The 13,591-nt window shown below is 42.2% G+C and overlaps 1 protein-coding gene across 2 annotated transcripts; it reads right to left on the bottom strand.

The window, feature by feature from the left end:
* Positions 1–674: 674 nt before the first annotated feature.
* On the bottom strand, positions 675–7,453 carry LOC101170920 (actin nucleation-promoting factor WASL). 2 transcript variants are annotated; one of them, XM_020703028.3, is made up of 9 exons: positions 7,217–7,453; positions 2,812–2,958; positions 2,526–2,612; positions 2,368–2,443; positions 2,215–2,287; positions 2,062–2,146; positions 1,797–1,950; positions 1,576–1,675; positions 675–1,469 (listed from the first exon to the last, which is right to left on the bottom strand). In XM_020703028.3, exons 1-8 carry the CDS (start codon positions 7,313–7,315, stop codon positions 1,611–1,613), a joined length of 786 nt encoding a protein of 261 aa, XP_020558687.1. In that variant the 5' UTR covers positions 7,316–7,453; the 3' UTR covers positions 675–1,469; positions 1,576–1,610. The 2 variants fall into 2 exon arrangements, with proteins under 2 accessions (XP_020558687.1, XP_023810499.1); XM_023954731.2 differs by having other exon boundaries at positions 1,180–1,436.
* Positions 7,454–13,591: the final 6,138 nt, after the last annotated feature.

The following is a 13,591-nucleotide window of genomic DNA, read 5'->3' as shown; positions in this document are numbered from 1 at the left end:
ATAATATGACCTCATTAACACTGACCTTTGTGGTAATCATAGTGCAAAAAAAAAAAAAAAAGGCCGTCAGCCTTTCACATGCCAAGAACTTGTTCTTTTTCTGTCTCCACTTTATCCTGTCAGGGTCAGAGAGGATCCAGAAGAGGCCCAGAAATGAGATCCCTCCTTCTGCATAGTGGAGATAACTTGCTGGGGTTTGGTGCATCTGTTCAGCATGACATCCAGGTTACTCCCAAACACAAGCCTGTCTGGAAGTCCTACTGACCAGAATCCTATATAGTGGGTCTGAAGCTAAGTTCACACCTCCCTCGGCAACGCGCCTTCAACCACTTCCAGTTAAAAGTCCATGTGTTTTGGGCTTCATTGCTACGCAGGTTTCTACGACTGTTTTCAGGCGCTGCGTACCAAACGTGCAGCCATTGAACGCGCATTGAAAGGTAAACCAGGTGGAACTTTGATCAAAAAACCTTGTCTCGTTGGACTTCCATAAGGTCCTGCATTACTTAATGTGGCTGCAGTTGACACTACATTGTTATTACAATTTAACAGCTACATTTGTTTTTAGTTAAAAGGATTAAAAACAAATAAAATTCTAATGAGACAAATGAAAGCCAAGTGTAACTGAGTCACCTCTATGCTGTTCTAGAGAAATGTAGGGCGTTGTGACACAGCAACACCCTTGGAGACCACCTCCATTTATTATGGATCTGGCAATGTGTTTCAAAACAACACAAAATGATAACAGTGTTCTAGATCCTTTATGAAAACAACAGAATTAGCTTATATTTACATAAAAAACAATAACATCTTGATTGTTCTCTTATTTTTATCTTCCATTATATGAATATATTTCCTTTTTTTGCAATATAACTCATATAATAACAGAATATAGGGCAAAACGAATATAAATTGACTATTGATATAGTTTTTGTTACATGACATCCAACCAGACAATGAAACAAGAATGGGAAAGGGAAAGAAAGCCCAGAGCATATGAAGGAGAAGCCCATGAAGAAGAAGAACGTAAGGACAAGTCCCTCACTGAACACAGAGGTTAAAGAAATAAAGGGATAAACAGCATTTTATGTGATTAAAACTAAAGGACAGATTTCGTTCTGTTACAGCAGCATGTATAATGAAATGGACTACACCTTTATTATTGTGTCTGTAAACAAGGTCTTGTTCTGGAAATCTTGAGCTTTATTTGATTACTGGATCCTGACACAGAATATAACTAGACTTATCTAAAGATGTGCATACACCACAGAATCACCAAAGATCTGTTCCAACAGAGAATGAGGTCAAATACAATGGCGGAAAAATCAACAGAATCAGCAGAAGCCCTGTAAATGTTTCCCAGCTGAAGACTCTGGAAGCGGCTCACCATCAGAGTTTGGATCTTTCTTCTTCTCTGCTTTGCGGAAACCTCCGTCCACCTGACAGCACAAACGTGATGCACCTTTGTGCGTCTGAAAAGGGAACGTTGCCGTTTTCCTCTTGTTTTACAGTAGATGTGCGCACAAACGTTGAAGGACAAAGGAGCATCCGGTCAAATGAAGCTGTGACCTGACATACCTAGCAAGAGGTGGGGAGACATTTGCAGTGGAGCATCAGTGGCCAATCCTGTTGGGTTTAGGAGCCAGACCCCCTGCAGGTCTTGGAAGCGTCTGCGAGGCTATGAAACAAAAAAGTAAAGGTCCACAGGGATCAATTTGAAATTGATGCTTTAAAACTGTTAAGTAAAAAGGATCACAGTTTTAAACAAACAAACCAACACCTGACTTCAAAACCCATACCGGCCTTTCTCAGCTCTTGCTCCACAGCCTTAACTCCTCCAGACCGGGCGAATATCAGGTCAACAGCCTCTGTTACGTCTCTGTTTTTGAGATCGTCCTTACTGAGTCCCGCCCGCACCAACACTCTTTCTATAGCAGGATCCAAATCCACAAACTACAAGCAAATGCAACACAGAATACATTTGACACGGCAGCAATAAAACATGAACTGATTTGAATGAGATGTCACTGAGTTTGACTCGGTTTTCTGTGTGAAAGGACTCACAGCTTCCGAGTTGTCATGAGCCATGCTGGGCTTTGCCGCTGCTGGAAAATCTTTCCTCCCGTCAAGACCGACTTCTGACGTATTTCTACGTTGAACATTGATTTACTGTAACTCATTTTTGCCCTTTTGTGTTTTGGAAATGGAGTTTCTTACCCTGAATTGGGCTCTTTGTTTGTTGAGCTGCTTGCTGTTGTTTCATTTCGTCTCATCTGATTGGTCCTCAACCCTGCAGGGAAAAGGTTTCAATGATGCTTCAATGTGACGTATTTCCTCCGGGCTGATCTAAACCATTGCTGTAAATCTCACCACGAGCCTCCGTCACTGCAAGATAAAATTCTTCGGCTTCATCATCATTTGCAAAGTTGAATCCAAATGACTGGGCCTGAGGAAACACAACAAGTCTACCTCTCAAGAAGTCGTGTCTCACAAAGAACAGAAACTTAAGGTGGAGGGGGGGGACTTACTCCTGCCAGAAAGGTGTGAAAGTAAGGACGTGACACAGTGTACTCAGAGGTAAGGCGCAGGTCCTGCTCCCACAGTAACTCCGCTTTCTGCATTTGGGACAAGAAAGGAAAATCATTGGTGGAAACCAAAGAGCACGGGAGCACAGAGGTCAGACATACATGGAGGCACAGCAATCGAGATAAGACTTTGAGATTCACATGATCCCTGATTCACGCCGTTGTGCACGCACACATGATGACAAGACAACTCTGTTCTTTGAAGAAAACACCATGCCCCTCCTTTTACCTTAACACAGTAGAGACTCAGGAAGTAGGAGGATGCAGATTCCTCCTTCAGCAGGCACAGCACACCGCTGTCAAATTGGTCCCAGCTCTGTTCCTCTCCTGGAGCGCTGCTGGCCTGTAGTACTTGTGCTACTGTTGATTTAATCAGCTAAAACACATAACAATTCACACATAACTGATGCAGCTCTATAAAAATAAAAGCCAGTGTAAGATATAGCTGATTATAGTAACAGATGGTCTCAATTTACTGTGAATTTTACTAAATGATTCACTGTGGCGATCCCTGAAGGGATAAGCCAAAAGGTTAAAAAAAACCCACATATTTTTCTAAACATAATTAGAAGTTTTTTGGAGCAACTTATACTCATGTGTGACTTATAAACATTTTTTTAATGGAAAAAAAATTAATACCAACAACCACTAGAGTGCCTTGGAGGTGTGTGTATCAGTATTTGCTACTGACAACAATGCAGAAGAAGCAGCACCGCTCAGTCTCACGCCAGGCTTGGTGGAATTGTTCCAAAACAACACAGAGTATGAAGAATTCAACATATTTACATGACTTGAAATGATAGAAATAGTTTAGTTGACTTGTTAGTGTGTTCATGCTATGGTTAACTGAATAATGTTGCACTAATGTGCTAAATCCCTCTTATGTTTCATTAAGTTTGAATGCATCAATGTGATTCGGTAGAGAAGCGCGCACATATTCTGTCTCTTTTTGCTATTTTATACCATGGTCCGGGTGAATTCTCGATTCTGATTGGCTGCTGGGTGTATAATGTCACGGTTTTAGGTTTTTCTGCTTTTGTGTTCCAGTTGTTTTTTGTTCTGTAATGTTTTGAGTTTAACTTCCTGTTTTATTTTGTAGGGTTTCCTGTTTCGTTGTGAGTTTTACTTTGAGTCCCCATCAGTCCTGAGTGTTTCCACCTGTGTCTTGTTGTCTGCATGTATTTAAGTCTGGTCATTCCCTTCCTCCTCTGCCCATCCATAGTTTGTAGTTTTGATATTCCCTGTTTCTGTGCCTTTCTAGTGTCTCAAGTTTTTGAATGTTTCTAGCCTGCTCAGCAGTGGTTTTTGTTTAGTTTAGTTTTAGTTATTAAAGATCCTGTTCTCCTGAAACTCCTGCCTCCTCTCCTCTCTGCGCCTGGGTACATCCCTCAACCCCCCCCCCCCCCCCCCTGTCGTAACAGATAACCCACACCTAAAAAAGAAGTTCTGGTGACATACAGTACCATAAATGTTCTGTTTCACTGCGCTGGCTTCTTCAAAACAAACTTTAGCTTCCTCATCTGGACATAAACAAACGGTAAGAGGTGAACTTTTTCTCTGAACTGATGCTTTATTTAACCCATCGTGACGACCAGCATGTTCCTTTGCAGTCGAGATTGGAAGTCAGAGCGGAGCACCACGTAACAAATAGTCCGCTTTTTGTGAAAAAGCTATCTAAATTTAAAAAATAACAAGAATAACGTACTAAAAAATGATTGAATATGTATTTCTTTTGAAGGGAAGTAAGCGGGTTAATGGCCATTGAAGTGTGCATTCTCAGAATTTACACACTTCAGGGAAGCGGCCGTCCTCTGCTTTGCACCTGGTAGTTTAGGCTTCCAGGGCGTGCTTTAATTTCTGATAATGCGCACTTCGTCGACCCTTGACCCTTACTTATTCCGTTATTATGATTTGCCCTTCAAGTTGAAATGTCTATTCTTGTTCCAGTATTTTGTAAAATACATTTCTCTGATAAGAATGTTGAAAATGCTGAAAACTGGGCCTCTTCAGATGGAAGCATCACACAGACTTGGAGGAGATCTTATCTTTCATGGAGGAAGAAAGGATTGAAGTGGACAGCTGCAGGGGAACCGATAGCTTCATCAACGGGCTGCAAAGACCCTGCAAGCCGCCATCAATGAATAAAACAATGTATTAACCGTATATGATAAATGTTCAGCTGCCACCTTGGCCAGATTTTTATTGTGAAAAAGGATCTTTCAAGTAAAACGGCAAGAAAACACTTTCAATAAACATTCAACTCACCTGTTCAATTGAGTTTAGTCGTCTGCTATGCAACTGCGCGGCGTTCACTTGCTGCACTGTATGCTCACTGCCACTTTAACCCTTGTGCTATCCTAGGCACTTTAACATTGGGAGTGGGGTCATCTAGACCCACCAGACAGTGCTCTGAACCTTTTTTCTTTAATATTTGTGATCTTCACTGGTGTCCATGAAATCTTTCCACCTTTATCCACCTTTGTCATGGTAGGGAGAACACGTCAATGTAAGGGGGGGGTCATCTAAGATAGCACAAGAGTTAATCTTGTAAGTGTACAACTTTAAATTTCATATATTTATGAGAAAAAAGTTGTAAATTTAAGACTTTCAATCTCGTGGCCCTAATACCTTGTTGTAACCTGTGCTCCAGGTGTGATTTTTTTTTTTTTTTTTTTTCTTCTTTATCATGCATTCTTTTTGGCTGCTGTGACTTATACTCTGGAGTGATTCATGGTCCTTTCAAGGTGACGTTAAATTAAGTGGAGTTCTGGATTAAATGGAAATGAAAATTAGCAACATACCGCATGATGGAGTAAAGGCATAAGAGAGTGAAGGAACATTTTTAACCCTTGTGCTGTCTTAGATGACCTCACCCTTACATTGACGTGTTCTCCCTACCATGACAAAGATGGATAAAGGTGGAAAGATTTCATGTAATCCATGGACACCAGTGAAGATCACAAATCATTGAAGAAAAAAGGTTCAGAGCACTGTCTAGTGGGTCTAGATGACCCAACTCCCAATGTTAAAGTGCCTAGGATAGCACAAGGGTTACACTGATCATATTTGAAATTGTTCTTTTGTTGGACCAGATGGAAAAGAGGAGGATAGTAGAGAGAAGGATGTTGGGGGGATAAGGGCACATAAAAAGAGGGAAAAAAGGGGGCTTAAGAAAATAAAAGGATGATTGTGTGTGTGTGTGTGTGTGGGGGGGGGGGGGGGTTATGAAAGCAACAAGTTGCTGGAGATTTATAATCATAACTGTCAGGTGTAGATGTTGGACTATTAGGGGCGGGGCCTGTCCACACACACTCTAAAATGTTATAAACACACCTGTTGGCTCCAAAAATCTTCACATACAAATAAGTCACAGGTACACAATACAGCTACAGTTCACAGGTGCATGCTAATGCATACAAACCAGCACATGTAAATCATTTCATTCAGTCACGCAAACTATTAGTGCAAAGGTGAGCTAACACCTGTGCTCGAGTGAGTGTTTATGTTCTTCTGGGGTGGATGATGAAATATAAAAAGAAGGAGGGAGAGTGCCCAGCCACCCCCACACCAAGACCCCCACCATAGCAGCAGCGGCAGCCAGGCACCCCCTGACACCTGAACGGTATAGCAGATGGAGGAAATCTGCCCACAGGGCAACCACATTTGCCCCCCCTTACCAGGGCCAGCAAGACCACCACAGGGCCCCCCAAAACCAGAGAGCAGGGAGGAACAGGAGGCATAGAGAGTGTGAACCTCAAACCAGAGAAGCCCAACCAGAGGAATAGCCCCTGCCGTGCCCATGGGGCCCAACATGGGTTCCCCGCCCCTGGAACGTACCCCCTGCACTGACAAGCAGCCCACCACCACCCAGGAGTTCTGATTGTCCCCCCACCCCAACCCCAGGCAAGACCCAGAGCTCCCCAAGGGAGACCCGTCCCACGCTCCAGGCAGCTTCTCAAAAGCTCCAGGCAGCTTCTCCAGAAGAGAGCAAGGCAGGGGCCGCCCACCCGCACCCAGGAGTAGGACATCCGAGAGAAGTGGGGGATTCCAAAGAGTGTTGTAAACATGGCCCGACCAGGCTCACCCACTGCTGAAATTACTGGCGAGGCTCAGAGCTCGAGGACAAGGCTGCCGGGCCCAGGAAGCCAGAACCCAAGGGACACGGTTGCAGAGGGCCTGGTTCCCCCCGCCAGGGATGGGGTAGGGGACAGAAGATCAGCAGTCCCTCCTTCTTTGTGTAAGGTCTTTGTGTATGTGTTGGAGTGTGTATTGTTGTGGGGTAAAGGGTATGTGTACCAAAGGGGGCAGTTGAAAATTGGCGGGTAGGGCACTGAGACGACCATCTCCTGAGAAGACCATCTCCTGATTGCTCACAGTGATGACCAAACACCCTCTCACCTGTCTCTTCAAATTGTGTTACTTAGACTAGTGACCTGCTCTGGGGAGCTAAACAAACATCAACTTCCAGCAAATCCTCACAAAACCAGTTTATCTTTTAAACATGGAAACTTTAAAAGAATTATGTGGCAACACTAAGTAACTACATACATTTAGTTTTGGTACAAACGTTCCCTCAGAGTGTCACACACAAAGACAGAAAAGAGCTATGCTGTACTTTGAGGTCACAAGCTTACCTGACAGCGGGGTTTGAGAAGGGACACGAGGACACCTTTCTCCCTGATGGTGAGGAGATCACTCATCACATCAGAGTTGTGGATCAAACAAAGTGCCATGTCTGGACCCGTCTTGCCTTGTCCTCACATTCATTCCATATGCTTCCACTGAAGCCTGTGTGGTCCCTGTAACTGGTTTGAGTAGCAGCATTCACAGAGCAACAGAGAGCCATGCAAATTTATGGGCAGGAGGTGGGTTCCAGTAAGCAAATGCACCACAGTGTGAACAACAAGGTCGTCGCGGATAGCCTGAAGACAATCTGCAATCAATAAGATGCCATTGCTGTCACTTTGAATGTTCTGCCGTGATCAGGAAAGGAGTGGCTGTGAGCCGCAGAGGCTGATGAGGGAGGATGAGAGCCGTTCTTAGAATCAGGTGATGTCTGGGAGTCGGGTCCAGGAGCAGACTGGAACAGAGAAGACAGGGCCAGTCAGGATCTTAACCTAACTACTGTGGAGTCAGGACTGCTGGGCAGCAGTAACAGAACTGATTTCTGGGGAGAAGACGGCAGCAACAAACAATCTCAGCCACAACAAAAGAAAATCAGAGGAGGGCTGCAAAGAGACCGGAGCTGTCAACAGCACACTGCTTGATTGAAAAGAAGATAACTTCAAGGTTCCATGAAAATAAACTTCTTTTACTATGGAATGTATATTCTTGAAACTCTTTAACTCAACACAGCACTGGATCTAATTTGGGCATTACAGTTTTTCTCCATTGGTGTGGATCATTTCTTGAAACAGAAATTACATTCTCAAAACTATAGGATCATTTGGTAAAACAGTCTTACAGTTCAGCACAACAGTATAGCTCACTTGCAAAATCTAATATATCTCCCAAAACTGTTTGACTCATGCTTCAAAACTAAATTCCTTTCCCATGTAGTGTCAGTGCCACCAAAATGGCAAAGATCCTTCTCAATTGCTTTGGCTCATTTCTTGATCAGACCGGACGTTCTCAACAGTCTTGGTGCTTTTGTCAAAATAATGTGGATGGTTCAGCACAACGCCATGGTTCATCTGCAAAAGCTCATATCTCTCCCAAAGCAATTCACTCATGTGTTAAAACTAAATTTCCTTCTCATTTAAACTGTCAGTGCCCCCAAAATACTTTGTCCCTTTGGCATTGTGTAGGCACTGCAGGTCAAAATGATTAGATGTTTTTTCACTATAGCAGAGGACCATTGAAATATCCCTCATGTCCACCTTTCAGTCTAAGCTCAGTCCTTTATTGACAATGGTAACTGTACTGTTTTTGTATAGCTAACAGAATACAATTTTGTACAAAACTGAAAAAAAAGGAAAAGGATTTTAGGGTAAGAGTAGCCTTTACAGTAACAGCACACATTGCACTCATACTGCCAAGGAAATTGTGACCATTATCATTCACACACAGTAACTTTCATACATCAGAGTAAAAAGAAAATGTATACAGCATAATATACTTTATAATTTAAACACAAAAATAACAATGAAAATGATATGCAGCCTACAGTGCTGTATATGATGCTCAAGTTTCACAACTAACAGTTCTTCACTGGTTGCTGTCCTCACCCTCCCTCTCCTGGCCATCGTCCTCACCCTGCTGGCCATCCACACGCTGCTTTCTGTCTGGCCACAGCTTCTCGTCCACATCACAGCATATATTCTCCCTTGTGATGCAACGAGGGAAGAAACCGCGTGCATGTCGCAACCATCCCCTACACTGATCCCCCGTAATATCCTCACACGCAGCATCCATCGCATGGAGCAGGGACCTCTGATCTTGAGCCCGATGCTCATACACTCTCCACCTCCAAGCAGAGAAAAACTCCTCAATAGGATTGAGGAAAGGAGAGTAAGGTGGAAGGAACACTATGACCATCCTTGGATGAGTAGTGAACCAGGCCCTGACCAGTGGGCCACGGTGGAAATTCACATTGTCCCATACAATAACATATAGTGGTAGGTGAGGCCCTAAGAGACCTCAGTTTCAGGGATCAAATCAAAATACAAATAAATGTATCAAATGTTCCAAAGGATTCATAAATCACATTCATGGTATTATGTTCTTGATAAATTTTGACAATTGAACAGACTATTGTGCATGTGATGACTTACACAATGAAATGATGCTGACTCATTTTGGAGCAAACAACCATTAGACTGAGAATCAACAATCAGTTTAGATCAACAAGATCTATTCACTTGGAAATTGTGCTAAATGAAGGCTACCTGTGATCACTTGCAAAGCTGTACTGAGACATTGAGACATGTACTAAGACATTTGCAATTTGATGAAATTAATGAGTAAATTCCATTCTGTTGTGAACAATTGCCAAGTGGTTTGGAGGTTTGTCCATGTTGTTTTGAGAATGTAATTTCTGTTTCAAGGAATGAGCCAAACCAATGGAGAAAAACTGTAAATATTGCTCAAAATGGGATCCTAGTCGTAACATTCATTGACTTACAGAATGTGAGTCACTGTCCTCCTTTTTAAAAACAATTCTTTATTACAAATATTACTTTTTTACATCTCCTTGGACAAATGTTTTTAAAATGAATGAATGAATGATCTCATGACTCTTCTCAACCTGAGATTTAAGGCTTAAGGCAAACCACCTGACATTCTCGGTGTTGCTGCTGCCAGCAGGTGGACCTTCAGAATCAGTGATAAAATGACGGTGGAGTGACACTTTTTGATCACATTCTCAGGATTTTGTTTCCTGCTTGAGAATAAGTTCAGAGAAACAAACAGCCTGTGTTTTACTCTGCTTTCACTTCTTTGTTTCCTTTTGATGAGGGATGCCTTTGGAGGAGTATGGGCGACCAACCTGGAGGAAACAAAGCTGGACTGAACCCTGCACCGCTCAGGCCGATGAAGCCACTTGGACCAGCGGTGAAATGAAAGAGATTTGCAGTTGCTACGATTTAACTCCAAGACAATGTCACCCAGATGAATGAAAACTGTCACCTATTTTTACTGACGATGTCAACCCCATTTGGTTTTATTGAATAGTTTTTTTTACAATGCTTACACTTCATGACATGCTGGATCAAAAATATAAGGAAAACAAAAGTTTCTCCTGCTTTAGTTCTGTGAACTTCAGCATGGGTGAATAAATACGTATAAAACATTGTCTCACACTTTGGAAAATAGAAAAACCAACAAAATGATTCATATTGTTGTTCTTATTGAAAGTAAAACTATTTACCTTATTGCTTCTCCACTCATGTGATAGTGTCTAAAGAGCTGTGTGGATCAATACTTCCGTGCTCATTTAGAGTTGCTGGTGGATGGTCTTCCTCATGGGAGCTCTGGGCATGACTCACTCTTGTTTACAAAGCTATCTGTTACTGTATATTAGTCCATCTATCCATCCATCCTTCCGTTCTTCCATCCATTTTCAAAACCTGCTTGATACTATTTGGGGTCATAGGGGTTACTGGAGCCTATCCCAGCCAATTTTGGGTGAAAGCGGGGGGCAGGCTGGATGGGCTACACACACATTCCCATTCACACCTAGGGACACTTTAGAACTAACCTTTGAAGCATGCATATGACTGTGGGGGGGAGACTGTGACTGTGACTTCTGACTGTGCCTGGAGAAAACCCACACATGCATGAAGAGAACATGCCCCCCCCCCCCCCCCCCACACACACACAGAAAGAGCCCAGATGGGATTTCAACCAGGGCCTTCTCACTTGGAGCTGGGATGCCAACCACCACACCTCTGTGCAGAAGCCATGATACACAAATATTAACCCCTAGTAGCTGTTTCTTTTTTAACCAGTTCTTCATTCATCCATCTTCTTGCACATATCCAGGACCGGGTCACGGGGGGCAGCAGTCCAAGCAAAAATGCCCAGACTTCCCTCTCCCCGTCCACTTCCTCCACTTCCTCTGGGAAGACCCCGAGATGATTCCAGCAGAGAGACGTAGTCTCTCCAGCCTGGGCCTTCGCCCTGTCATGCTGGCATATATTTTTGGTATTTTCTTTTTCTTTTTTTCTTTTTTTTTAACTTGTCCTGTCCAACAGCCCGGCAGGCAGATGAGAGCTGAGGGCCTCTTGTGTTGGACATATTTTACTTTAACAAGAGGGGTTATTAATCTTCAGACAAACCAAAGGTCTGTCTGAATAAACCCCTTTTGTAATTGAGGCCAAACTTTATTAATTTCAATCATGTTTGAAAATCTTTGGTGTTGAACCGGACAGAAAAGGAAAGAAGGGAAGAAGAGAGAGTGATGTTAGAGAGAGGGGGGGGGGGGGGTTAGGAGGGTGATAATAGGAGGGGGGGAGATAAGACCATGAAGCAGCATAAAGCAACAAGTTTATTGGTTGTTTATCGTTACGGTGAGGTTCAAATGTAGTACAAAAAGGGCGGGGCCTGTCCACACACACACTCAAATGTTATAAACACACCTGTTAGCTGCAAAAATGTCCACATGTCGACATGTACACAAACAGATAGTGTTCACACATGCATACCTATGCCTTAAAACCAACTAGTGTGAAATATTTCATTCAATCATGCAAACTATTAGTGCAAAGGTGAGCTATCACCTGTGCTCAGGTGAGTGTTTATGTTCTTCTAAAATGGATGGTGGAATGTGAGAGAAGGAGGGAGAGTGCCCAGCCACCCCCCCACCAAGACCCCCGCCGCTGCAGCAGCGGCAGCCGGAACCCCCCAATGCCACACGGCAGCAGGCAGGGGACAACCGCCCCCCGGGCGACCACATCCGCCACCCAGGCCAGGGCCAGCAGGACCGCCGCGAGGCTTTTTTCTTCATTGGTTTTTTCTTTTGGCACAATATGAATTTTTTGGGTTATAGTGATTTGATTTCAACAAAATGTTAGTCTCTTTTTAACCCAACTTGTTTTTTATTTTTAACTCTGGAACTAGTGTGCATTTTTGATCCAAGTGGTAACAATTATACTGTTTCTGAGTAAGGGAGCAGGAAAAAATTGATTCTGTGAAATATGGTGATTTTCTTTTGGCAATACTGATATTGATTTTAAACATTGCTGAAATAATTTTTGATTTATTATTTCAAAGCAAACTTATAGTTCAGCGTCTTACCTTTGTGTTCCACTAGCTGGCAGTGCAGCACAAGCCTCTTTCAGCAGCTCTGCACCAAAACAAGAAGATCTCAGGAGAAGCATCTCCGGTTAGATGTTCACTCATTAGTCTCACGGTTGTTGTAGTTACAGAGCTCCACGACACATTTTCACCTCCGTAATAACAGGCAGATTATTGGAGATTGTTTAGTGTTTGTTTAGTCGTTTAATCCATCTTCTAAATTCATAAACTACTAAGCAGCAGTGTTTGAAATTCAGAACATTGTATTTTCTTACTAAAACTTGAAGGACTTTATTGGTTAAACCACATTTAGACTTGTTTTTTTTTAAATATACTGAAAATTATTTGGTTGAGAAAACAAAAGTTGAGTGTTGAAAAAATATTTCAAAGTTTATCAAAAGGAAAGCACTATGAATAAAAAATGAAAAGTTGTATGTGAGATACAGTGGCAGTTCTTATTGCTCTGATCAATAAATAATTGGTCATTTAAACTATTTTTTTCATGTGGAATGTGCGTTAGTATTGAGACAAAGATTTTTTCAAAGTCATCCTCCTTTGAATTAAATTATCTTGGATAAAGTCTTGGGATATTTTAGAATAGACATCGTATTGTGAGATGTGAGTCGTGGTACGTGTCGCATGGACAGCCCTAGTTCTGACTTTTGATGATTACGCCTTTCTGTTTTTCCAATGTGCGCAAACTTTCTTTTTATGTAAAGTACAAAACTAATTTAAGTATCATGTGTTGTAAGCTGTAGAACTGATTTTGATGCTTTTTGTGTGTTTCTTTGCTGCCACTTCTCACTGGTTGTGTAGAGCAAATAAACATTGTTTTAAAACTTGTGCTCATGCTAATACACTCAATATAAATGAGTTTATATTTAAAATTCTCCTTTTTTAGGAGCTTTTCACTGAGACTCATTTGGTTTCTCTCTTAAGTGATCCAGTATTGTTCCATAAGCCAAAATAACAGGAAAAGTTTGACAAATTCCTAAAACAGGACTTGTTTCAGCAACAGGAAACGGATGTCAGCGTTAATGAATGTTGGAGCAAGTTTGAACTTTCTTAATTCAAACACCCTTTTTCCCCTGTAGAACCCAAATTATCACAAGAATTCCAATGGACTCTTGTTTGTCACGTTCAATACAAAAAACAATCAGACTTACCGACTTACCCTCTGAGATCATTACCATCACAAATAAATCAGTTATATCTCTTGGAATCAGATGAGCCGGGTAAAATTACAGTTTAGGAACAAAAGGATGTGACAAAGA

This window comes from Oryzias latipes, chromosome 5 (assembly GCF_053564925.1).
Source record: "Oryzias latipes strain Hd-rR chromosome 5, Olatipes_Hd-rR_3.1".
Classification (NCBI taxonomy): Eukaryota; Metazoa; Chordata; class Actinopteri; order Beloniformes; family Adrianichthyidae; genus Oryzias; species Oryzias latipes.
The sequence above is the reverse complement of the archived record's forward strand: the minus strand, read 5'-3'. Positions and strand labels throughout refer to the sequence as shown.

Coding starts and splice junctions, on each gene's coding strand:
- LOC101170920 (XM_020703028.3), bottom strand. CDS start 7,315: ATGGCACTTTGTTTGATCCACAACTCTGATGTGATGAGTGATCTCCTC. Junction 2,613..2,811: donor TGAGTCTCTACTGTGTTAAG/GTAAAAGGAGGG, acceptor TCCCAAATGCAG/AAAGCGGAGTTACTGTGGGA. Junction 2,444..2,525: donor TTCACACCTTTCTGGCAGGA/GTAAGTCCCCCC, acceptor GTGTTTCCTCAG/GCCCAGTCATTTGGATTCAA.